The 24425-nt window shown below is 59.8% G+C and overlaps 12 protein-coding genes across 12 annotated transcripts; 9 read left to right on the forward strand and 3 right to left on the reverse strand.

The window, feature by feature from the left end:
- The first annotated feature begins 263 nt into the window (after positions 1 to 263).
- SDRG_07703 (hypothetical protein) lies at positions 264 to 1123 on the forward strand. The gene has a single exon (XM_008613554.1). It carries the CDS (start codon positions 306 to 308, stop codon positions 1092 to 1094), a length of 789 nt encoding a protein of 262 aa, XP_008611776.1. The 5' UTR covers positions 264 to 305; the 3' UTR covers positions 1095 to 1123.
- A 339-nt stretch (positions 1124 to 1462) lies between these two features.
- SDRG_07704 (hypothetical protein) lies at positions 1463 to 2492 on the forward strand. The gene has a single exon (XM_008613555.1). It carries the CDS (start codon positions 1548 to 1550, stop codon positions 2409 to 2411), a length of 864 nt encoding a protein of 287 aa, XP_008611777.1. The 5' UTR covers positions 1463 to 1547; the 3' UTR covers positions 2412 to 2492.
- A 401-nt stretch (positions 2493 to 2893) lies between these two features.
- SDRG_07705 (hypothetical protein) lies at positions 2894 to 3854 on the forward strand. The gene has a single exon (XM_008613556.1). It carries the CDS (start codon positions 2938 to 2940, stop codon positions 3775 to 3777), a length of 840 nt encoding a protein of 279 aa, XP_008611778.1. The 5' UTR covers positions 2894 to 2937; the 3' UTR covers positions 3778 to 3854.
- A 504-nt stretch (positions 3855 to 4358) lies between these two features.
- SDRG_07706 (hypothetical protein) lies at positions 4359 to 5078 on the forward strand (the record flags this gene model as incomplete). The annotated part of the gene is made up of 5 exons (XM_008613557.1): positions 4359 to 4409; positions 4453 to 4584; positions 4630 to 4713; positions 4775 to 4875; positions 4922 to 5078. 5 exons carry the CDS (start codon positions 4359 to 4361, stop codon positions 5076 to 5078), a joined length of 525 nt encoding a protein of 174 aa, XP_008611779.1.
- A 148-nt stretch (positions 5079 to 5226) lies between these two features.
- Positions 5227 to 7762, reverse strand: SDRG_07707 (hypothetical protein). The gene is made up of 8 exons (XM_008613558.1): positions 7403 to 7762; positions 6846 to 7352; positions 6640 to 6795; positions 6118 to 6593; positions 5851 to 6070; positions 5496 to 5796; positions 5390 to 5444; positions 5227 to 5343 (listed from the first exon to the last, which is right to left on the reverse strand). Exons 1-8 carry the CDS (start codon positions 7728 to 7730, stop codon positions 5305 to 5307), a joined length of 2082 nt encoding a protein of 693 aa, XP_008611780.1. The 5' UTR covers positions 7731 to 7762; the 3' UTR covers positions 5227 to 5304.
- A 923-nt stretch (positions 7763 to 8685) lies between these two features.
- Positions 8686 to 10552, forward strand: SDRG_07708 (hypothetical protein). Its single transcript, XM_008613559.1, has 2 exons — positions 8686 to 9485; positions 9536 to 10552. The coding sequence occupies exons 1-2, from the start codon at positions 8691 to 8693 to the stop codon at positions 10523 to 10525; spliced, it is 1785 nt and encodes a 594-aa protein (XP_008611781.1). The 5' UTR covers positions 8686 to 8690; the 3' UTR covers positions 10526 to 10552.
- Positions 10553 to 10557: 5 nt separating this feature from the next.
- Positions 10558 to 12627, reverse strand: SDRG_07709 (hypothetical protein; the record flags this gene model as incomplete). The annotated part of the gene is made up of 1 exon (XM_008613560.1): positions 10558 to 12627. One exon carries the CDS (start codon positions 12625 to 12627, stop codon positions 10558 to 10560), a length of 2070 nt encoding a protein of 689 aa, XP_008611782.1.
- Positions 12628 to 12875: 248 nt separating this feature from the next.
- SDRG_07710 (hypothetical protein) lies at positions 12876 to 14931 on the forward strand. The gene is made up of 6 exons (XM_008613561.1): positions 12876 to 13138; positions 13188 to 13330; positions 13377 to 13431; positions 13481 to 13967; positions 14019 to 14149; positions 14261 to 14931. Exons 1-6 carry the CDS (start codon positions 12899 to 12901, stop codon positions 14324 to 14326), a joined length of 1122 nt encoding a protein of 373 aa, XP_008611783.1. The 5' UTR covers positions 12876 to 12898; the 3' UTR covers positions 14327 to 14931.
- An 8-nt stretch (positions 14932 to 14939) lies between these two features.
- On the forward strand, positions 14940 to 15849 carry SDRG_07711 (hypothetical protein). Its single transcript, XM_008613562.1, has one exon. The coding sequence runs from the start codon at positions 15017 to 15019 to the stop codon at positions 15719 to 15721; it is 705 nt and encodes a 234-aa protein (XP_008611784.1). The 5' UTR covers positions 14940 to 15016; the 3' UTR covers positions 15722 to 15849.
- A 246-nt stretch (positions 15850 to 16095) lies between these two features.
- Positions 16096 to 17578, forward strand: SDRG_07712 (hypothetical protein). Its single transcript, XM_008613563.1, has 2 exons — positions 16096 to 16667; positions 16715 to 17578. The coding sequence occupies exons 1-2, from the start codon at positions 16344 to 16346 to the stop codon at positions 17555 to 17557; spliced, it is 1167 nt and encodes a 388-aa protein (XP_008611785.1). The 5' UTR covers positions 16096 to 16343; the 3' UTR covers positions 17558 to 17578.
- A 30-nt stretch (positions 17579 to 17608) lies between these two features.
- SDRG_07713 (hypothetical protein) lies at positions 17609 to 17847 on the reverse strand (the record flags this gene model as incomplete). Its single annotated transcript, XM_008613564.1, has 2 exons — positions 17609 to 17691; positions 17742 to 17847. The coding sequence occupies 2 exons, from the start codon at positions 17845 to 17847 to the stop codon at positions 17609 to 17611; spliced, it is 189 nt and encodes a 62-aa protein (XP_008611786.1).
- A 586-nt stretch (positions 17848 to 18433) lies between these two features.
- On the forward strand, positions 18434 to 23688 carry SDRG_07714 (hypothetical protein; the record flags this gene model as incomplete). Its single annotated transcript, XM_008613565.1, has 1 exon — positions 18434 to 23688. The coding sequence occupies one exon, from the start codon at positions 18434 to 18436 to the stop codon at positions 23534 to 23536; it is 5103 nt and encodes a 1700-aa protein (XP_008611787.1). The 3' UTR covers positions 23537 to 23688.
- Between the last annotated feature and the right edge of the window lie 737 nt (positions 23689 to 24425).

The raw sequence follows: 24425 nt of genomic DNA on the forward strand, positions 1-24425 counted from the left end.
ACTTGTACATTTTTGATATCAAGACGTGGCGGTACATGACGCTCCCAGTGCCGCCGCTACCTAGCTTGGAACCATCTATGTGCGCTTGATTCCGGTCTGCGCTGCCGCTCAGCTACCTCGAGCATTGAGGCACATCGCCAGAATGTCATGGCGTTGCGTCGTGGGCAGGGACCTGGTCGTGGCTGGGTTTGGTTGAAGTTGAAGTGGGCGCCAAGGATTTTAAGGCCGTTCCAAATCATTTTTATATGCATTTGCGTTCGAACGGCCGATCTGGCCTTCTCTCCGCAGCTCACTTTGCGACCAAGATGACGACGCACTGCGATCGCCCGACGCTGACGCGGTTTCTGGCCAAGGCCGGGGCGCTTCCCGAAGCGCAGTTGTGTGCGACGGACGCAAGCATGACGGTCGCCGATGCGACCTCGACCAAGGTGCCCACAAGCTCGCAGGTCGAGGCCATTGTGCGCAGCAGCAACTGCCGCGACTGGCTATCCCAGCTCGAAACTCTCGCCGGAAACGAGACGTGCTTGGAGCTGCAGCTTCTGACGCGCGTGTCATGGGACATGGCGACTACGTATTTGAAGGTGGCGAGCTACCCGTTGGCCGAGGACGCGTGCCCACCCACCAAAGTGCAGTCGGCGATCTCATCGCTCTTCACCAACGCCAACTTGATGCCATGCTTGTCCGTCTCCGGTCTCTACACCACGTTTGCGATGCGGACACCGCCGAGCCAAGGACAGTTGGAGCAAGCGCGTACGAACCGGTACTGTCAAGGCCTCTACAGCGACCTGCAAGCGCTCGCAACGACGTTCCCCAACTGCAACGTGGACCAACAAGGCGTGCACATGAACGTCCACGCGCTCGACAACGTCTCGTTCGACTCGGTCGTCGACTGGGGCGAGCTTGCAGCAGCAGCAATGGCGGCGAAGCCGGGTCCTTTCTCGTTCGCGGAAGTGACGACGCCAAGGCCAATGTTTGTGCTGGCGCCCTTTCTGGTCATGGCCATCCTCTGCGTGGCCGTACTCGCAAAGGCACGCCGCGGGCGCTGGTATGCTTCGAGCTCCAAGGGCGAGCGTATGCGTCTACTTGGTGACTAAGCTAAACAATTAGCATTTCTTATTTCAGACGCGACTAACGTCCGTCGCGATCGGCTTACGCAGGCTGGCTACGCTTCCGCCGTCTTGCCAATGGGTATAACTCGCGCCAAGAGGCTGCAAGCTGCCAGTACCTCTCGCCCTTGGTATGCACCGACGTCCATGCACGAGCAGTAGCATATCCTTCGCTTGCGACCCAGCGGCGGTCGACCTTGCCACACACGACCTCACCAGCTGGTGATTGTGTCAATTCCGGATGTTTTCCGGATGGATCGTTTTATTTTATATGGAAGTTTGTATGGGTTCGGTTCAGCAATCTGGTCCGACAACTTCAAGAGCCAACATTCTTGCTGAATCTTTCAGAATGCAGGCTGCGTGGTCTATGGCCATCGCCGATGGCGGACGTCATAGGAAAATCACTTTTGCATTTGCCTCCTCTTGTGCAGCTCAACAACCATGAAGCTCTCGGCGCTCTTCCTCTCTGCCATGGCGACGACTGTGCTGGCCACGCAGAAGCATTGCACGAAGGCCGACTTTGAAGGGCTCAACACCCAGCTCACGGCCGACGTATCGTACACAGCGTGCGCCTCGGATGTCGGCGTGTCAGTCGAAGCTTTTGCCAAGATGAAGGAGCTTAAGCCGGAGCAGACGACGGCGCTCATTGGCAGTAGCAACTGCAAAGCGCTCTGGACCAAGGCCCAGACGGCGGCCAAGGCCAACGGCTGCCTCGAGCTTTACTACGGATCGGAGATCACGTGGCCGATGGTGACGTCGATGCTCGAGGTCGGGTCGTACCCCAAGGTCACGGCGCGCTGCGACCAGGCCGACTTCCAGAAGGCCCTCGGCCCGCTCTTCCAGAACCAGAACATCATGCCGTGCTTCTCGGCCACTGGGCTCTACGCCAACCTCTTCACCAAGACGATGCCGACGAAGGAGCAGATCACGAACTTTGGCCAAAACGACTTTTGCCGCGCGCTCTACAACGATGCGATCAACCTCCTCTCGGGTCTGCCGCACTGCGCCGTTGACAGCAAGGGCTTTGACATCCACGCGATCGAGAAGCTCGACTTCGATAGCTTTGTTGGCTGGGTTTCGCTCGGCAGCGACTTTTTGCATCAGCAGGTGGCGCCGCAGCTCATGACGATGGCCATGGCTGCGCTCCAACCCGAAAGCGTTTCGGATGGCAGCAGCTCGACGCTCTTGGTCTCGGGCTCGGTGGCCGCGGGCTTTCTCCTCGCCTTTGTCGCGATGTTTGTGTACAACAAGGTGCGTGAAGAGCCTGCTCGCTACGGCGAGTCGTCGAGTCTCCTCCAGATTTAAAAAAGTGCAGTGTCGTTTTGCCCATTGTACCCTTGGCTCTTGCGATGTAGAATAATGACGTGGCATTCGGAGGAAACAGGATTTTCATTTGTTTTCAACGTGATTGGGCGAGAGGACAGCTCGAACTACAAGCCGACATCGCAGAGAAGTTATTGCACTTCGCAATGTACCCTTGCTGAGCCTATCGACTCGCAGGCTGATAATGCGGGCCACAAATAGGAAAAGCGGACGCATCATATCTTCAGTCCACCCGTGCTACCTTGTTGTCAACAACATCTACGTTCAGGTTGACCATAGCGTTACTTGGCGCGGCTCCCTTTGCTACCGATCGAATTCTTTGGGAGCTTGCAGAGCCCCACACGAGCGCGCGATGTGGCTGCGCGGGTGGGACTCGGTGAGGATGTGGCCCTGAATTCCGACACCACACAAATTTGGATTGCGTTGGACGTCGAGTGCAGTATGTCTATGACGCCACATCTTGCGATCTCCGTCATCAGGTCGCGCCTCGTGTCATTTTCAATTTGTCATGCAGCTATGTACGCTGCTTCTGCTGCCCGTCCTCGTGATGGCGCACCTACCACCTTGCACCCAGCGCAATCGGGACGAAGTGCTCTCGGCTGTCTCGCAAACGGCCTTGAGCACATCGTGCGCGACCGATGCGGGCGTATCGATGGCCGACTTATTGGCCTTTGGGGCGTACACGCCAGCACAAGTGACGGCGGTGACGACCAGCCCACGCTGCAAGGAGCTTTTTGCGTATGCCCAAGCCGTTGCTAGCCAGCAGGCGTGCGCGGAAGCGGCGTCCATCAAGGAGGTGTCGTGGTCCATGGTCACCGAGGTCGCTCGGGTTGCCACGTACCCGCGGGTTGCGACACAGTGTCCACCATTAGTGTTGCGGGACGCGCTCCAGTCGCTTGTTGCCAGCGCCTACTTGGCACCTTGCTTGGAAGCGGCCGACGTGAGCGTGTTGACAACGACACTTCCGACGCAAGCGCAATGGGACCGGCTGCGAGCGACGACGGCGTGCCGCGACTGGTTCCTCGAGGCTGACGCCGCGCTGTATCGTCTGCCACACTGCGCGATTGACGCGTCCGGCGTCGACATTCACGCCTTGCGCCAGCTCTCCTTTGACACGTACGTCGACGTCTTGCAGTTCGTGTCCAACGTGTTTCGGAAGACAGCAACGACGCAGTTGCTGCAGTTGGCAGCGCGCTTAGCGGCACCGTCGACCGTCCGGCGTCCCGTGCTCATCGGTGTAGCACTTACGGGCGCCTTCTTGGTGGCGCTTGTGGCCCTTATTGTCTATCGCAAGGTGACGGCGCCGCGTCACGGCTACGAACACGTCGATATGATCGTCGACCCTTGATCGTCGTCGCAACGTCGGGTGTCCCACTTAGTATGTTATTTTAACAAATTACTCTTCCAAAGTGTCTCCAACTTCAACCTGCGGTGGTCTCTGAAATGCCGTCAGAACGCGAGAATGCAGCACAGGAACGCCCATGCTACGAGCCATTTCTAAGGTTAGTACACTCAATCGGCACCACGTTCGTACCATTATCTCTCTACTTGAGGTCGACGGGCTCCCTACCGGTAAGAGGTAAGGAGGTGACGTCCAGCTTTACCCAAGTTTGCGAGATTTGGATCTTGGGTGCGGTTTCTCAGCGCATAGAACAGGGTTGCTCACGCCGAGGTGATAGATGGAGCGCGCGCCGCCTCGAAGCTTGCACCAAGCAGAGAACGCGACAAGGTGGGCAGTGCCAGCAGGTGAAGGCACTCGACTCGTGGCCACCGATGCGTTCTCGGTAGAAGCTCCACCGCTGGCGATCGAAACGACCTGCGCATGACGTGGCAGCGCCGCGAGCCGGTTGTCCGGAAGCCTCCGGATAACACTACGATCCATGATCCATGACAGTCCTGCCATTTCGAGATTTGTAACGCGCCGCTATCATGCTGCGATCGCTCTTCTCCATGTGCGTCCCTGCGCAAGACCTGCCCATGGTGCATGTGCTATAAGATCTGCCGATGGCTTATGGCTGCGTAGAGCAAGGTGGACCCGCGAGGCCGCGACTCGGCGCGCGTGACGACGCTGCCATCGCGCTACTGCGTGCGTGCCATCACCGACGTGGCGATCACGAGCTCGTCCACCGAGACGCAGGGCTCCGACGTCCATGTCGTACGTGCAGTACTTCTCGTGGGTGCATGGACGCATGCGGCGTAGGTCTACCGCATTGTCGTGTCCCGCCAAGGCGAGCGCTGGACGGTGCTTCGGCGGTACCGCCAATTCCTCGAGCTGCACAACAAGGTACATTTCTTTGTCCATGACTGTGGTTCTAACGCTGGTTCGCTCCTGTTGTATGTAATAGCTCGTGCAGCTTCACGCGTGTACGCTGCAGTTCCCGGAGCGCGTCTACTTTCAAAACCGAGATCGCGCGGTCGTCGAGCAGCGCGAGGCGGCGCTCAACGTGTGCGTGGCAGTCTCCCTTGCGCTTCATCTTGACGCTTGGATGTAGGTACCTCAAAGCGCTCTTGGCCAACGAAACAATCAAAGACACGCCAGAGTTTCGCACGTTTGTCGGCGCCGATGCCGATGGCAGCGGCAGCAAGTACACGCAGTTCAGCTACGCATACCGCAGCGGCCGCAAGCTCCTTAGCAGCGCGAGCTCGTAAATGACGTCGCGCTCCGTATACTTGAAATCGCATGCGTAACAACTTCATGTATTATACTACAAACGCCCAAGTGTGCGCACCAAGATGCTAAAAGGAAGCGCAGTACACCACAGGTTATGTGCGAGAATCACTGAAGCCCCGACCATTTGCTACGTCCAAGCACATGTACACGTTGATTAGCTTCGAATGCGCGGTGAACCAGCAGCAATTCGGTTGATAAGTTAATTTACTCCAAACTAAACCCGGTAATCTCCATTTGAATCACCTAATCCATTGTTATTTGTCAGTCCGTGCATTTAGACCAGACGTACGAGGCTCAGGTAGTTTTCGAGCTCGGTGCGGTCCTTGTACAGTGGCAAATCAATGCTACGCCATCCATGAGTCGTCGATTGAGGCGACGAGTCGCATCAAGCGTACCGGTTGAAGCACGTGTGGGCTTTGGGGCAGAGACCCGCGGGCGGGTGGCCTCGCTGAACCACTTGAATGGTAAATTTGTGGATCTGGCCGCTAAAGCTTGTGAGGCCCTTGAAGCCCTCGACGGGGAGGCGGCTCGACCCGGTGGCAAACTGGAGCAGTCGGCCGCGCTCTTCGTCGCTAAAGCTCTCGACAACGCTCCAAAACCACTCGAGGACTTCGTTCTGCTTGACGCGCGACGCGCCAGGGATGTGGCGCACGGCCGAGTTCTTCTTCCAGTCGTCGACGCAAATACTGGGTACGCCTAAGCATGCAATAGTATCAAGTTTGTATCAACCAAGGCAACGTATGGACGTACCGCACGTGTAAAACTCGAGCTCTTGGTAGTCAAAGACACTGAGCATGGCGCGGGGGATGATGTCATAGAGACCCGTGAGGAGCTCTTGGAGCGGCTCCGAGATGCTTATGAGCATCTTGTACTCGAGCACGAGGTTGAGGTACTCGAGCTTGTTGGCGTCGTTGACTTCAATGTTGCGGCCATTCTCCTTCAGGTCGACTTCCCCGCCGTAGGCGCTTTGCTAACCGCTGCATATGAGCATTTGTATTGTCATTGCAAAGACGGTACGATGCTAAAGGTGAGTGCGAGCGCGTCGACGCCGGCGTTGTCACGGACCCAGAGGCAGTTGCGGTACAGCTCTTCGTCGAGAAACTCCAAGTCGGAAAACGAGATGGGCACACCCAGAATGTGCTTGAGAAGCGGCAGCGCCAGGTACGCGTCGAGCACCAAGCCCTCGAGGATACCGCGGCCAAGGACCCAGCCCGCAAACCGAAAGTAGTGTAAATGGTACTTGCCAAGGGCGAGCTTGGACGCGGGGTTGATCCAGTAGCTTTGGTTCTCGGCGTGCGTCGTCGAGAAGAGGCCGAGCGGACCCGAGAAGAGCTCGGCGCAGACAAGCCCAAACCACTCGCGCAAAACACCGCCAGCATCTAGCGCGGCCTCGCCTTCGAAGGTCACTTGGAGATGCTCGTGGAAGCGGCCACGGTCGGCGGCCGCCGAGAAATGGGCGACCGAGTCCTCCAAGACGAACTGCCGCCGCACGACTACATCTTCATGAGCCGACTCATCCAAGAAAGGCCAGTGATGTACGGATCGAGTGACAGGCTTCGTGGTACGGCACGGCGAGACGCGCGAGCTTCTTCACAAACCACGTTTTCTTTTGGCTAAAGGGCAGCGCCATGAGGCCTTCGAGGTCGTACGCAAAGCCGTCCTCCAAGCACATGAGATCGTCGTCGTGGTCGTCCCCTACTCAAAGGCTTGACATTACGTCGCATGTTGAGATAAGATAGCTCTACCGGTGTGCGAGTTGGCCTTCTTCCAGACAAGCGTCCCAGTCTCGCGGTTGGTTTGCGTCACAAAGCCCATGGACGCCGCGTTCTTGCGGTGGAGCATCTCCTGGAGCGACGTCGGGAGCGCGCCCGTGCTGCCGCGCGGCTTGTTGGCGATCGACTGCAGAAACGTGTCGTCGAGGTTGCCGTCCGTGTTGATGAACGTCGACGTGCGCACCCAGACGTAGTTGCCGTTGGCGAGGTGCGCGCGCTGCCAGAGCCGGCGGCGCTTGGCTTGACGCTGGCGCTGGTTGAGCTGCATGTTGTGGCGACGGTACCGCAGTGCACGCTGGCGCGACTCGGGCAGCGATGTCGTCAATGTCCGGTCGTCGCCCGTATTGACGCCGCCATCTTCTTCGACGAAACCATCGACCGACGGCGCCGAGACGAGGAGCACGGTCGAGCCAAGCGTCTTGAGCGTTCGGTTGGACGAGAGCGCGGTGAGGTTCGAGCACTTGAGGTCGTTGATCATGACTAGTCGCCGCACCAGTGACGCCGGGGTGGAATGAGGAGGAGGATTCTACCTTCGGTGGCGCCGCAGAGCGAACACGTCGACTTGTCAGGGTGGTTGAGGTGCGCGCAAACGACGCACTGCCACTCGAAGCGGCCCTCTTCGAGAAAACTGTCCTTCAAGTTTTCGCGCAAGAGTGGCTCGTCCGACGGCGCAAAGATGAGCCCGTCGAGGTTGCCCTGCATGTCCTCGTACTTGCGCAGGCAGTAGCCCGTGAGGAGGACGCCGGCGACGCCTGCCAAGGACACGAGGATGATGAACGTCGGCGTGTCCATACCCATGCTCGCCGTGTTCTTCCTGCGAGTGTAATGACCAGCGCTTGGCGCAAATCGCAATGCCATGGTCCTCTACCATGCGGTAAACTCAGGCGACGTCCTGATTTTCAGATTATGATTCGGACTTGTCCCAATTCAACGACCAGCTGCCGACATTCGTGCAGAAAGCCCAGTGACGTGCTGCGTCAGAGAACTGGAGCCAGCGCCAGCATGACGACCTACGGTAGGATCAGGCTCCGGATCATGCGCCGACCAAGGAACATGGAGGAGGAGGGGTACGGAGGAAGGTCTGCGGGAAGCACATGCAGCGATGGACCTACATGCTCCATGCTCGGTGACATGGGTAGATGATGAGTACAATGGTCTCTTCTCCGTGCGACCAGCAGCGTCACCCATCATAGCATCACCGTCGCAGAACCGACTTGCAACTGCTTCCTTCGCATGGACTGAGCCATGAAAGACGATCGAGACCTGACTTCATGGAGATCTTCATGGTCATATTCTCCTTTCGGATTCCCACAAGCATGCATGATCCCAGCGTCATCCGTCACATGTTGCTGTGGGCAGGGGGTACACAGGTACACACCCTCATGCCCACGGCCGCTACCATCCTCGGCTCCTTTCATCCTTTGCCTTCATGATCATCCTTGGTCTCCAAACATCATCCTATCGCTAACCATCGTTCCTGACGTTCCGCGCGCCATGCAGGCGTTCGCTTCTTCGTCCCTACCAACGCCATCGTCGTCGTCGCACCCCGCAGCAGCAGTAGCAACAACTACCCACTACCTCCTACCTCTACCCACTGCCTCCTACCTCGGGCGCATCATATCGTCCAGGTCTTCCTCGTCCGCGTCTCCAGGTCTTCCTCGTCCGCTTCCCGATCGATCGGCTTCTTTTTCGACACCACTTGACGATTGTATGGAAACGCGGGCCACGTGGCGATACAAACAGCAAGTGTAAAATCTGCCGGATACGTGGCGCGATTTCCGGAGTCGCCGAAGCTGTTTGGTCACAAGACCTTTTGCCATGTTGGAGTACGATAATTCGGCGTTCTACTACTTTGGCATCTCGCTCGGGTCGCTCTACGCGATCCCGCTCACGTACCTGAGCCTCAAGCGCATCATCTACGGCGTCTTCCTCAAGGACAAGCTCCTCGACCAGCTCGACGTGCGCTGCGACAAGGAGCTGCAGAAGGTCCGGCAGCTCCAGGCCGAGAAGACGTCGATCCGCAAGGTGTTCAACGTGGCCTTTGTCATCAACCTCGTCGTGCTCGCGGTCATGTGGTATGGTCTCTACACGATGATCATGCTCGTCAAGGACGACTCGGAGATCAAGACATTTGACCCGTTTGCGATCCTTGGCATTGCCAGCGGCGCGTCCGAGCAAGAGATCAAGCGTGCGTACCGCAAGATGAGTCTGCTCTACCACCCGGACAAGAACCCGGGCGACTCGGTCGCCGAGTCCAAGTTTGTGCTCGTCGCCAAGGCCAACCAGGCGCTCACAGATCCGGTCGCCAAGAAGAACTTCGAGATGTTTGGCAACCCCGATGGTCGCCAGTCGCTCCAGCTCAGCATTGGCCTCCCGACGTTCCTCCTCGACAAGGACAACCACATGGCGATTCTCACCATCTACCTCCTCGTGCTCGTCGTCGCGATCCCGTCCGCGGTCGCGCTCTGGTACTCGCACTCGAAGCAGTACGGCGACAGCATGATCATGTACGACTCGTACGGCTTCTACAACTACGCGCTCTCGGAGCACGCCCACTTGAAGATGATGCCCGAGGTCCTTGCCGGGTCGGCCGAGTACCGCGAAATCCCCGTCGTACGTCGTGCTTTCATCTCGGATGTATGCTGACTTGTATCGTCATGTAGCGCCCGAACGACCAGGGCGAGCTTGGCGCGATCTTCCGCGACCTCAAGAACGACCAGAGCATGGCCAAGGCCCGCTTCAACCACCCGGGTATCGCCAAGTCGAACCTCCTCATGCACGCGCATTTGCTGCGCAAGCCGCTGAGCCCGGCGCTCGAGGCGGACCTCAACACGATGCTCAAGAAGGCCATGCATTTGATCGATGGCATGATGGAGATCTGCGTCTCCAAGGGCTGGCTCCAGACGCTCATCAACGTCATTGAGTTTGAGCAGCACATTACGCAGGCGCTGTGGGTCAAGGACTCTGCGCTCCTCCAGCTGCCGCACTTTACCGAAGCCGAAGTCAAGCACACGATGACAGGCAAGAACGGCATCCGTAGCCTCCAGCAGTTTATCGACGCGCCCGAAGATGCGCGCCGGGGCATGAACAACATGAGCGACGACGAGAAGGCTGAGGTCAACCGCGTGTGCTCGATCCTCCCCAACATTGACATGGAGATTACGTGCGAAGTCGAAGACGAAGATCAAATTGCCGAGGGCGACATTATGACGGTCACGGTCAAGCTCACGCGCAAGAACGTCGAGGAAGGCGAAACGTGCGACCTTGTGTACGCGCCCGAGTTTCCCGTGCCCAAGGCCGAGCGGTGGTTTGTCCTTGTCGGCGACTCGCGCTCGAACCACTTGCACGCGTTCTCGAAGCTCACGTCGCAGGAGCAGGTGGTCGAAGAGAAGCTCCGTCTCCAGGCGCCGCCCAAGGAAGGCCAGTATCAACTTGATATTTGGCTCAAGTCGGACTCGTACTTGGGTCTCGACCAGCGCAAGGCAATCCGGTTCCAGGTCGTCTCGGCCGACTCGCTCCCGGTGTTTGAAGCGCACCCGGAAGACATTGAGCTCGACAATGAGCCGACGCTCTTCCAGCAGGTCATGCAGCTCCAGGAGGACTCGAGCGACTCGGAAGACGAAGACGACGACGAGGACAAGAAGACCAAGTAGACGTACTGCGACCAATATATTTCGTATCATCATCATGTTGATTCCCGACTCGGGTCGGGCACGACGAGGTGCTCGGGCGGCAGCACCACCAAAAAGTCACGCAGGCGCACGGACGGTACCTGGGTCGTTGGCGCCGACGCAATCGCAACTTCGTCGGCGAGTCGTGTTCGCCACGCAGACGCCAAGGCTGTCCACTCGCGCTTGCTAAAGACGCCGTGGGTCTGTGTCTCTTGTGCGTGCAGCCATCGAGTTGCGTCCTTGGACTTGGCCACGACCGGCGGCGACGTCTTGGCCCCGCTCACAGCAAAGGCGATGTGCAGCCACGGGAGGAGACCGTCCGTGTTGTCCATCGGTGCTCGGCGCAACAGCCGCGGCACGGGCGCGGCGTGGACCGCGACAGCAAAGAGGCGGCAGCAGAGCGCGCAGAGCTCCGGGTGCGAGTTGGCGACAAACGAATAAAAGGAGCTCACGTCGTCGAGGTAGTCGCGTGTGACATCGCCATCAAACGGAAACGACTTGGCATCGACGGCCGCGAGCACATCGTCGATCGTCGATGCCGGGATCGGTGCGTGGAACCAGCGACCATAGACGTGCTCAAAGTACGTTGGCACGAGGCTGCGCACGGCGGGCGAGAGATGCAGCTCCAGATGCACGTTGAAGACGCACGCTAGCCCCATCGTCGGGAGATCGTACCAGCGCCAGAAGCTCTCGAGCAGCTCTCGCATCGCGTCGTCGTCGTCAAAGTGTTTATAGAGCCACGCTAATGTGTGCACGACGTGGGCGAGCGTCGGGCACTTGCGGGTCATGGCCGCGTGCAAGGGTCGTAGGCGCTCGAGGAGCGATCGCAGCCCGGTCCACGTCGCTACGTCGTCGAGATAGGCGCGAAGGGACGGCGGCAGCGCCACGTCGGCCAGAGCATCTCTCAGCTGCACAAAGGCATCGAGTGTCGCGACGATCGAATGGACGTCGTTGGCCAGTGCCACGGGCGGCGGCACGAACGGTATGGACGGATGCCGAAGGTAGCTCGTGACCTCCATCATCGCTCCTAGAAGCGCCTCGTAACGTTCGTCGGTGAGGAGGGACCCGAGGAGGAGCTCAAGCACGTGGTGGAGGCACGGCAAGACGAGGAGGTCGGGGGCGCTCGCCGCTTGGAAACGCATGGCGGCTTGCAGCGGCAGCATTGCATCAGCGACGATGGCCACGATCGACACGTTGCTCTGGCGCAGCGCGCTTAAACAAGCGCTGACATGGGCTTGCAGCTCGGGCACGGTCCAGTCGTGGACCGACACCAAGGAGAGCGCGCACGCGTCGCCGTCCGAGTTGATGAGCGAGAACGAGACGAGGTGAGGGACCGACGCCTGTGGCTGCCACGCGTTGACGCTGAGCGTGAGCCCGCCTTTGATCGTCGAGTTGAGCATGCCTTCTTTGACCTTGTCGAGCTGCGCTTTCGCGAGGCTGGACGCGACGGTCGCAATGTCTCCGAGCGACGATGGCATCGATAGCAGCGACGCAATCAAAGGCGCACGGGTCCAGTGCAGAGGAAGACTCGCTGAGACCGTCGCCTTCCACAGCAGCGCGTCGGGCGACTCTTGGTTTGGGCGACTCGGCTGCTTTCGTTTAGCAGGTGTGGGCGTCGACTTGGCCCGCTGGTGGCACTCGGCCATGTACGCTTCGAGATCTTCAACGATGCTGGAGGGCGTGTGCTCGCACTGCTTGAGGTGCTTGATCATGTCGGACGAGACGCCACGCGTCGAGTCGATGTGCTCCATTGCTCCATCGTCGTCCACGTCGGGATGCGACTGCTTGTAGTGGAGAACGCAGTACCGGCAGTACGCATGGTAGTGGAACCGATTGCGCTTGGCGCCACGTAGAAAGTACTGCCACACGGGGTTCGCCGGCCGCCCAGTCCGGCGCGTGTGCGACGGCCGGAGCAGCGGTTCGTCCATGCTGAGCGGCTGGAGCTGGTCGAGCTCGGCCGACGTCATCTCCTCGTTGTTGTCTTCCTCCTGCTCGAGGAGCGAGAGGCTTCCGGGTGGCGGGCTCATCGAGATGGACGCTGGCATCGGAATCGCTTCCATGTTGATCTCGCCATCGCCTTGCATGATGACGCAGCCGCCAGCAATCCCTTGTGTCTAAATCCACGCAACTCTAACGCCCTGGTCGAAATGTATACGGGACGGCAACACGAAGCTACTGCTTGAAAGATACCGTGCGTGGCAAGCAAGATGACAAGCGACTGATATGCACGTACGCAGCTGCGGCCATCATCGACTGTTCCTTTCGACCAAGAGCCCGCCGCCGCCGATAGAGTTGCGTTCGTTTAGCTGATTCCGCACCGATCTCGCAACCGGCACAACCGGAAGATCGACCATCATGCGCATCTCGTTCGAGCTGCGCGGGCAGAAGGCCAAGCGCGCGTCGTGCAAGCGGGCGCCTGGCGCGCCGATGCAGCTGCAATCGCCCATCGCTGTTCCCAAGCACGTTCCCAAGCGACCGTGGCGGCAGATTGTCGACGCGGTGGCCTCGGGCAGCCTCGCGCGGCCGTGCACCAGCAGCGTGCAGCCGCCCGAGTCTCTGGTTCGCGCGTTGGTCAATCCCACACTTGGCGTGACAGTAGGCGCGCTTTCCAAATGGGCGTATGATCACAGTCGCCACGGCGTAGCGCCACGGCCTCCCGCTCGACGCGCTACCGGCCTTTGCGAGCTCGGTCGTCGTGTTCTTGTTTCGCAACGGGTTTCTCTGCAGAGGCGTCGCACGTGCCGAAGCGGTCAACGGCCATGCACAAGCCTACGACAGTGCTTCCAGGTACGACCGCGCGACTCTCTTTACCATGATTGACGCTACACGGCAGCGCGTTTCTTCTGGCGCTGGACAGTGGCGTCATTCCGGCCGGCCTCACGACCTTGGTACTGCACGTTGTTGTTTCCTTCTCACATGGGACCGTGGGTGGCGTAGATGCCATGCATCTTCTACGACAATTGCATCCTCGTCGACATCTGGGACTACCGCGGCGACGAATCCGCTCTAGTCCCGACGTCGTCGGCGATGCTCCCGCGCGATGCGCCCTCCGACATACGCACGCGCCGACTGGTGCTGCGCGAGTCGCCGAGCCATTGCATGCTGCATTTGCAGCGGTTTGTAGAGGCGAGTGTGCCCGGCGCACCGGCTGGGTTGGCCATCGACTTGGAGGCCGCGCTCCTACCGCACGTGCACCCGGATGACACGCTGTGCTGGGACCCGTCGCCAGATGTCTTTCAAGTCGCAGCCGCGCTTGGACTGAGCAGCCACGTGGGTCAAGCGGCGATGATGCGTCGATGGGGCATCGGCACCGCGCGGCAGTACGCGTCGCTCGGTGCAGGATCGACCCCGTTTACGGCGACAACGACAGGCTCGCTTGGTGGGGGGCCTGTCGCTAAGCCACCATCATCATCAAAAAGTTCAGGTAGCACGACCGATCGGCGCGTCGAGCGACCGGATGATGACGCTCGAGTAGCAGCAGCGAAAGAAGAGGAAGGTCCGTTCTCGACAGCGCGCATCGCTGTCGCGAGGCCAATCCTACCACCGTCAGCGTCGTTTCTCGCCGCAGCCACGCAGTTGCGGACAGGCTTGGTGGCCACGTACGAGGTACTACAAGTGAATGCATCGGTGATCTCGCGTTGCATCAGTTCAACACGGCCACTGTGTGCATCTCTACACTAACCATGATCCGAGGCTAATGCTGGTACATCTGGGCAGGCGAATCTGGCGCGGCTCGTCGCGCCGAGAGCCGACGACGACGACGACGTCCCACGCAGATCCTAGTCGACGCCAGCGCCCGTCGCTATTCGATAAAATCTTGGCGCTTCCATATATTTGGCGTGCCACGTTGCTTACGATGTCGACGGCGTCTGGTTTCGAATCCTCGCAGCTGAAGCCCACGGATCTGCATCTGGTCAAGATGTAGCGCCCTGACGTGGCAAGGCGACGCTGGCCTTATCGACGATGAGCGGCCGGTCGCGTTCCATGAAGACGAGGCAGAGTGGCACCAACGTGGGTGGCGGCCCACGAATCTGCCGCAGCTGGCGTCCGCACAGATGGCACGGACGACTCGACATCGCGGGCAGCGGCGTCGACGCCATGCCCTTGTCGACGTCGCTCGCTGCTCGCCGCCGCCGCCAATGACCTCGTCGCGGCCTGTGTCACTGCTGCGTCGAGGTCGAGATCGAGGTCGAAGCTGAGGTCGGGCGAGGACCAGGACGACCCAGTCGCACGTATCTTATGTGCGCCGATCACTTGCGGCGGCCAATCTGGTTCCCACGGCTTCTCGCCGTTCGAAATTTCGAGGTTCGATATTTTATTTTAATCCGAGTTGAAGCCGCGACACCATACAAAACCCAAGCTAAAATACAATCGTCGGGTTTGGGAGGATTGTTTTTCGAAACGCTTTTCGGTTTTCCGGTGTTTTAGCAAGGCGGCCCAGTGCATCATTTTGCAATCCTCGCCCAGTGCACGATGTCGATGACCATTGTCGTGCCACCGCCCTCGAGCCTTCCCGACGACGTGCGCGGGTCGCCTTTTGCGATCGCGTCGCTCCTGAACCCTGTGCACATCAAGTCGGAGCCCCTCGCGATGCGCGCGCTCACGTTTGCCAAGGACCTCACGGGCGCCTACGGTCTTTTGGATCTGCGCCGCGACACGCAGTGCTTCCTCTCGACGTGCAGTCGCGAGGCTACGATCGGCGGCCTTTGCCGCGACCATACATGCGCAGTGAGCGGCTGCCGCAACATTAGCGTGCTCGACGGCATGTGCCGCTTCCATAGCGTCGGCGAAGAATGCGCGTCGCTGACGACGCCGCGCATGAAGCTCGAGACCAAGAGCCAGGCGACGAGCCCCGTGGGCAAGCCGCTCCCGAGCGTCATCATGATGCAACCCATGGCATCCAAGGTCTATGTGCGCTCCCGCTACTGCAAGGTGGCCGACTGCCACAAGCTGCGTCACAAGAACGGTCTCTGCGTCGCCCATGGCGGCGGCTGGTACTGCAAGGTCGATGGCTGCACCAAGCACAGCAAGGCGAAGGGCCTCTGCTCGGCGCACGGCGGCATTCACTACTGCCGCGTCGAAGGTTGCACCAAGTACCGCAAGAAGAAGGGCCTTTGCATCGCCCACGGCCGCGACGTGTTTGGTCGCAGCGACAGCATTGGCTCGTCGTCGGACTAGAGGCGGTCCGATATGGCCGTTTTTGTCTCGGCGCCGCGCTGTTATTTTATTCGTGCCCTGTACTATTTATTGTCGGTTTTGCTTCCTATTTTAACGCTTTTTGAAATTCAATTTTGTTCTTAACGGTATCTCGATTCGATCGCGGCCTGTCGCTTTCCCGCCAGTCGGTGGGATGATTCGACACCGGCGTCCCCACCAGCGCAACGGATCGTAGCGTGCAGCTGCTCGCGACTAATCTGCGGCGTCGACTGTCCACGAGTTGGACCAACGCCGTCGTCCGACAGGACGATCTCTGCGCCCAGATCCCACGGCCGCGCCCCTGGAGCGAATCTTCAAGCGACCGCCTCGACTGTCCTAGACCGTGCCACGTACTTACAAGGTCGTGCGACTATGTAGCGCAAGCCGGTGCTCCTTTGTCCATCGCTACGAATACGAGCGGCGTAATGCTCGAGGAGGCCTGGGACCTGGCGTGCGAACTGGGAGAAGCCGACGAGACGGGACAGGTTGAAGGTGGCGACATCCGACCAGCCGCCTTTCTAACGTCCCGATCACACTATTTATCGATATATTGTCAATTGGTGTACACATAAGATCGTATTGTGTGCGAAAGGTCGCGGGCACGATGGACGACCTCGGCGCGATCGTGCTCGACAATGGGTCGGGCGTCATCAAAGTCGGCTTCTCGGGCGAAGACACGCCCCGTGGCATCTTTCAGACGTCCGTGGGCACGCCACGGAACCCCGAGTGGCTCCTCTCGCACCACAACGGGCTCAAGCCCGACCGCGATTTCTTCGTTGGCAAAGAGACAGCGAGCATCCGCGACCACCTTGAAATTGTCGACCCGATGGTGCGCGGCAACGTCACGGACTGGGACGCCATGGAGAAGGTGTGGGACTATACGTTCGAGCGCGAGCTGCGCATGAACCCCGAGGCCATCAACATGCCGGTTTGCGCCCATTATGGATCGCACACGATGCATCAGGAGTTGCGTAGGTGCTCTGCACGAGTGCGTCACCGACCGCCAAGGCGCAGTTGGCCAAGACCGCGCAGCTCATGTTCGAGTCGTACAAGGCGTCGGCCTTCTACAGCATGCAGCAGTGCGTGCTTTCGCTCTTTGCGTCCGGTCGGACGCGCGGTATTGTCGTCGAGGCCGGCCACGGGTCGAGCCACGCAGTGCCTATCTTTGAAGGCTACGCGCTCCCACATGCGACGCTGCACTTGCAAGTCGGCGGCATGGACATCACAAAACACCTCGAGCTCCTTCTATCAAAGAGTGGGTATGCGCTCAAGCTCCACCACGTCTCGGTCTTTGCCGATATGAAGGAGAGCCACTGCTACACGATGACGGGGCGCGACGCGCCACTCAACGAGACCAACAAACCGTTCGAGCTACCGGACGGGACCGTCATTACGATCAACAGCGACTGCCGGTCCAAGGCCACGGACGTCCTCTTCGACCCCTCAGCGCTGCCCGACGATCATCCTGCAAAGGAGACCAAGAGCTTGCCAGATCTCGTCGTGCAAAGCATCTCCATGTGCGACAAGGACCTCCAGCGTGACCTCCGCGGCGCGGTCGTCCTGGCGGGCGGCACCACAATGGTCCCAGGGCTTGCGAAGCGGCTGCACCATGAGCTCAGCACGAAGCTCCACGAGCCCGACGTTCGCATCGTACCCGACTACGAGACGCGCGAGCGAGGGTACAACACCCACCGCAAGATCGCAGCGTGGATCGGCGGCTCCATGTTTGCGTCGCTCCCGACGTTCAAGGACATCCAAATCACGCGGCAGGAGTGGGAAGAGTACCACGAGTCGATCTTGGATCGCAAGTGCTTTTAATCGAAAGTGGATTGTACGCAAGGTCAGGTATACACAGAGAGGAGGCGCGTCTTAGCACGTGCACGGGTCGCGCATTGCGTACTGCATCAAGTGCAAGAGCAAGAGCACGAGCATGACTGCATTCAAGTTGCCATCTGGCCAGCAGCCCATGAGCATTCGGCTTGCATGAGAAGCAAGGACGTACCGCCAAAGACTTCGTGCACGGGTGGCGCGGCCTCGGCGTCTGTTCGCGGGGCGGCCGCGGGCGCGACGCAGCCTGGCGCCGTCGTAGGGTCGCGTTGGTCCTTCATGATGGTGAGAGCAAGTTGCACTTTGACATATTCCGCCCTCCATACAAATCACAAGATCAAATTATAGAATTTAAAAGGCCGGCTTCGAAAATCCCCGACTCCATCCAAATTCGAAGCAGCTGGCGACGAGGACGACGAGGCGAGCAGCTTCTTCGGTCGCTTCTCATGGGCCGAGCACGTGGGCTATATACATTTTACCAAGGGCAAACCATCTCGAGGTGACAGATGACGACGTTTGCTGGAGCAATCGACCACTTCAGCAGAAATGGCACATAATGGCATCGCCGCGAGCTCTGCAGCGATGCCGCGAGTTCCGGCGGTGAGTAGATCACCATTAGCGCGCGTGCCAGTGCTCTCGTATTGAGCTGCATAGTCCAGTAATCGCAAGGGGGCTCGGCCTCTAGCATGTACACAGCCCAAGCTAGTCATGCTAGTGCAGCCTTGAGGGTTGCGTGCAAAGAACAACGGCTGGGGCTATTTTGGGCAGAAGACGTTCCCATCCGACATACAAGGAAGGTCGAATTAGCAGTGTACTATTTATAATCGCCAAAAAGGCGGGCGGTTAATCAATCTTGAACCTGACGTGATGAAGGTAGAGCCTGCGCCGCGTCTGGCGAACCTCCTCCGCCAGGCCATGCCGACGACGGCGCTACCGCCCGTGTACACCTCGAGCCAGGACCGGGTCGAGATGGCGCTTGCTGCGTTGTACGTGCTCTGGACGGTCGTCTGCAGCGCTCTGTACGTGTTTCTCATCGATTCCAGCTTTGCCAACGACGCAGTCTGGGCCGGCTTTAACGCATCTGCCCACCAAACGTACTTGGCCGACCTTGTCGTGTCGCTGCAGCGCTTCAACCGGTCGCTGCTCGATGACGGGCTCTACCTCGACTACAACACCAGCTTGGCACTCGACAAAACGTACTACGCCACATCGCCGTCCTCGACGATTCGCATCGAGGACAGCACGGCATGGGCACGGGACCTCTGGTTACGACCGCTGCCGTTGCACACAGCGATCAACATGCTACGGGCTGCGTCGCCCCGCGCCATCGAAGGACTTGCAACGCGCTACTGTTGGGCCGATTTGGCGCGGACAATACCTCTGTCTGGGTTTGCTTCCTGGTGCAACACCAATCGCAGCCAAGCCAACGCCGCCGTGTACCTCGAGGCCGTGCTGCGAAACGTGCCGGCGTCTTCGGATCGAGTCGCACTCCTGGCCCGCATCAATGCCACGATTGCGAGTCCTCTCGGGCCTCGCGGCCGCGCGTGGTTGACCACACTTGCCACAAGCGCGACCAATGGTGTCGCCGACGAAGCCAAACTCTGGTCGTACCACGGGCTTCAAACGTGGCAGTTCCAATACGACGAAGCGTTTGACGCGCACTTGACGGCCACGCTCGTCGTTCGCAATGCTCTGGGCATGGAGTACCCGATCACACTCACGCCTCGTCGTTGGCTGCCGCCACCGCCATCCCAACCGAACGGTTTCTGGGCCGACGTGGCTACGTGCGTCCAACTCAACTGCGCTCTCGTCCAGGGAACATCGACGGCAACCGGCGCGTTGGCGTCCAGTGCCCCGTATGCTGTGCTGCAGCCCGCACCGAGGAGGTTGCAGATGTACTTTACACGCTTCCAGCTCGCTTTCGCAGCGCTCCGCGTGCAGGATGGTACATCCGTGCGATCGATACCGGGATCTGCACCAACGTTCTTGCAACGCGCGTGGTGCGCCGCCGATGCCGCGCTCTGTCCGACCTCGGTGTCTGTCGCGAGTACGGTGTTTGCCATGCTGCTGCTAGCGCCCAACACCACGCAGCCGCTCGCAATCCATCACATCTGCGGTAGTGACACCACTGGAACATGTGTCGCGGCGCTCACCTCGCTGGCACCGCTGCACCGCGCGCTGCAAGAGAAGTTGTCACCGCTTGACGCTATCGCTGCGCACAATGCCACGGCGCATCTCACGCTCGTCACTGCCGACGCGACAGCCATCGCGCTGGACAGCCTCGATGCTTGGATTGTGCTGCACGAGTGGCTTCTTGGGCACCGAGAGGCAAGCTTTCATGCAGCAACCAACGTCACAAAGCTATCGCACCCGCTGATCTTGGAGTCGCCCGCGGTGGCGAGCGCGAATGACGTGCCGGTCGCCACTGGCATGCTTGTAATGGCCCTCGTATGCTACACGTCGGGCGTGCTCGCGACGCTAGCGCTTCTTGTGGGGCTCTTGGCGCTGCGGTACCACCCGTCGTACGCGCCGCGCCTCAACTTTTTGCACTTCAATCGCCTTGCGGGCTTTTCGTGGCTCGGTCGCCCCGCGATGCTCGTGCGCAGTCTCTCGGCGCTTGTCTATCTGAGCTCAGCCACCACCGCCATGGTCACGGCGCCCTCGGGGTATTCGTACTTTGAGGCGGCGCCGAAATCGCTCGTCGCGGTTGCCGTCGCCTCGGGCGAAGCCACGTGGCTCGTCTACCTCCTCCAAGACGCACTCGCACCCGTCACCGTGCTGCACCGCGCCGCGCCCGTCGGGTCGTTTCTTGCGTGGTTGGTTCTCGTGCTCGTGAGTTACTTTCACCCAGTCGGCCTCGAGCTCTACCTCGACACCGATGCGTGCAGCTACGCATTGGCGCCGACCGTGGCCAATTGCGCAGCTGGTGTCGTATACGTCGGCAGTCTCCAGCGCGTGCTGCTGCTCATCGCGATCAACGCCACGAGCGTCTGCGTTGGCTATCACATCTTGCAGATCTCCAACTACTACTACTACTGGTGGTGGTGGTTCCAGGCCATCGAGCCGACGGCGCCACCGCAAACGCTTCTCTTCTCGGCATCGGTGGCCGGCATTCTCGTCGAAGTGCAGTCGCACCGCACCGCGTTAGCGTCGACATTGGACGTGCTCTCGAGTACGTTAGCAGGGTATCTCCCCGGTCGCCACTACGTCTTTGACGTGAACCTCTGGGTCTTGACACCCAACATTGCCAACCCGACAATGCACACGGTCGGGCTTCGAACCCCGACGTTTGCATGGCCCGTGGTCGTGCGCCGCGGGCCGTCGTCGTCGACGCTCGCAGCAACCGATGCTTCAGAGACGAACCGTCGCTGGCGGATCGTCCGTGCCGGTGGCGGTGTCGTCTACGTAGCGCTGACGGTCGCTTGTAGTTTTGGGTACCTGGACCTTGCCTCGTCGGCGTTCTCGACAGCCTTGTTCTCGGCCAACTTTGACGCGGCGCTGCATCTGCCGCTGCTAGCACAGTGGTTTAGCGCTCCGCTGTCGATCGCATACGAATCCACAGCGGCGTCTAGTACATCGCTTCTTGAGAGTAACAGCGTGCGTCTTCCCAACGAGTCGCGCATCTGGTCGTCCGCGCTTGACGGAGCTCGGTTGCACATGGAGGCGACGCTCCCCACGGTCATCGCCGGCTTGCGCTCGATGGACACAACCCTATTGCCGTATATCTTTACTCCCTACTGCTTCCTCGACTTGAACCAGACGTGGGAGATGGCTGCCTCCAGCGCGCGCCAAAGTCGATGCTACTCGTCCGCGTTTGCTAGCAACGGGGCCGTGTACCTCGAGAGCGTCCTCAGCAATACTGACTGGGACGTCCTCGCGCGCTCGTCGTCGTGGCACGGCCTCAACAGCAGCATCTTGGATCCGCTCCGGGCCAGTGACCACGGCCGTACCTGGATGCAGGTGACTGCCGCCAACGTGCTGACAACATCTATTGAGAGCGAAGCAGCGCGCTGGGAACGCGCGGGGATCGCAACGTACACGACGCAATGGCAAAACTACAAGGTGCTCGGCCTCCGCGCCACGTACGACATCGTGACCGCGTACGGCGCCACGTACGCCATGCCGCTCACGACGATCGACGCCACGTTTCACGTCCGCAAGCAAAGCTGCTTGCACATGTACTGGGGCTTTGCAAGCGACCTTTACGCCGTGTCCTCCAACACATCTTCGATCTATGGCAAGTCCCTTCTCCGCTCGCCTGCATTCGCCTATGCCACCACATCGATCGAGGACGTACTTATCGCGCAAGGCATTGTCGCGACACCGCTCGACACCAAGGACGCCATGGTACGCGCGGCGCTCGGTCCATTTGGGACGATCGACATGCTGCGCGGCCGTCCGCCAGACGCATTGGTCGCCTGGTACAAGAGCGTGGTGCGGAGCCTTAGGACCGTGCTAGATGCCAATGCGACAGCAAGAGTGCAGCTTGGAGCGATACCGGCGCTCTGGAATGCGTCGGCGGTCCCGCAGGAATGGCTTCGTTGCAACGCAAGCGGAATGGACATCTTATGTCCATCTCGCCCCGCCACGCCACTGCGCGACGGGCTTCCATCGTTCTTTACGGCCAATGGCGGCTGTTCAATGACGCGTCTCGAGTATGTTCGCTTGGACCAACCCACCTTGGTCTATGCGATCTTGCTGATTGGCGCGTCGAGTGTCGAGAATCTGGTGCCCGAGATTTGCGCGCAAGACGTTCGGACGCCGGCCAACTGCCTCGCGTCACTCCAGTCCGCGCAAGCGTTTGTATCTACCTTCATCGCATCGTCGGACCAAGAGCGCCTTGAGGTGCAGGCGCGAACGCTGGTCGCAGAGGTCTCTGCCATTGAAGTGGCGGGACTCCTTGCAGACACATCGACCCTTAGCCGGCTTGGCCTCGTCGCGTCCGCACCATACGCGTTCTTTGGGTGGGCCATGTTGCTGCAGTGGGTGCAAGGCATGCGCGAGGTGGTCACGTTCCAAGGCGACGTCGCTTCGCTTACACTGATCTCGACGTACGTCGACGCTGTGGTGACTGTCGCGGGCCCCGACGATGTCCCGCACGCCGCCATGCGCTACATGACAACTGCACTCTGTGGCTTTTCCGTCGGGCTCCTCTGCGTCGCCGCGCTCCTGTTTGCGTACACGCTCGCGATCGCTGGGCAAGTCGAGGGCTGGAACTTTCTTCAGTTCAACCGCGTTGCCGGCGCCGTCTGGCTCGGTCGACCGCTGCAGCTCGTACGCGGCGTAACAGCCCTCGTCGTGCTCTCCACGGGCGGTCTGCACGTCGACAGCACGAATGACCGGACGCGGTTCGTCGCGCCGCCCGTCAATGTTCTATGGGTCCTTGCCGCGGCGGGCGAGACGTCGTGGCTCGTCTACGTTGCCAACGACGTCTTCTCCATGGTCACAGCCACATACACCCAGTCCATCGCAGTCAAAAGCAGCGTCATGGCCTTTGTTGCTGTCAGTGTTTGGACCTTCGCGGCGCCGATCGAGCCGATCGCGCACGTCGCACGCAGCTGTTCGACACCGATTGTCGACGGCCTCGTTGTATGCACGACGGGACAGGTCGAAATCGGCAGCCTCAACCGATGCCTCGGCCTTCTCGGCGCTCTGGCCGCGTCATTTCTGACAAGCGTCATCGCCGACTGCGTCGCGAAGGGCACGTTGGTGCGCGGCGCGGCGTCGCTCTTCCTGCACGCGACAGCAGCGCGCTTCTTCCGCAGCGACGAGTGGCTTTTCCACGGCGTCTACTGCTTGGACCGCGCATCCGCGCTTCTCAACGGCGTCGTCTCGCTCGAGCACGGTGAGACGATGTATGTGTTCGACCTCAAGACGTGGCGCGGGTACAAGCTCCCGACGCCTCTATCCGCAGTCAAGACGGCGACGCCCCCAGACCACATTGTGTCGGCCATTCCTTTGCTCGAGTGAACCCACCTCCAGCGAGACTCTTTGTTCAAGGTATACTAAGGTGATACCATTAGTATAAACCACGTCAACTGACGTGAGCTTTTGTGATCCGAGTGACGCCTTTCATAATGGAAACGCATTTCTGTGCCGCCACGTCATCGTGGCAGGGGTCATTTGACGTCGCCGTCGCTCGCTCAATCGAAGCGTCACGTTCGATTGACTGACCACTGGTTGGAGGTAGAGATGCAAGGACACGACATGTTCCGTGGTGAAACCAAGTGTCGTCGGTCAATGCTTTGAAGCCGCTGACACCCTCCTAACGATTGTGTGCAGCTCAAGATGCCTCGTCGTCTCTCGTCGTCCGCTCTGACCAGCCACGTTGGCAGCATCCAGTTGGGACAGTGACACTGTGTGTACGAGCAGTGCCGACGACAACCGATCCAGTTGACCAACTGACTCGAAGGCCACTCAATGACCACTCGATGGCGGCATCAAGAATTGCTTGACCGTAGCGCGCCTTCCGAACGTCCCAAGAAGGTGTGACGACTCAATCGCAAGGAGCATGGGAAGAATGAGCCTAGGCAAACCAGTAGGCTGTAGGCAAACGGCGCTTGCGCCCAGCGCAATTGCACTGGATGAATGCTCACCCCGTCGCAGCTCAATTACTCACGCCGTCGCGATGACTGCACGCACGCAGGCGCCGTCGCCATCGACCTTTTGCACGACAGATAGCGAAGATGCGGTTGCTTGTCGGTCTCGAGAGAAGGACGGCGCTCGTTCGTTCGTGCTGCAGCCACCGAATCGAGGTCGGTCGCCAATGCGTCGTTGACAGGAACAATCTGGTTCCAGAGCTCTGCGATGAGATTGCATACAAATGCCTCTGGTGGCTTTTGCGATGTACCTTGGAAAT

This window comes from Saprolegnia diclina, assembly GCF_000281045.1.
Source record: "Saprolegnia diclina VS20 unplaced genomic scaffold supercont1.22, whole genome shotgun sequence".
NCBI classification, from domain to species: domain Eukaryota; phylum Oomycota; class Saprolegniomycetes; order Saprolegniales; family Saprolegniaceae; genus Saprolegnia; species Saprolegnia diclina.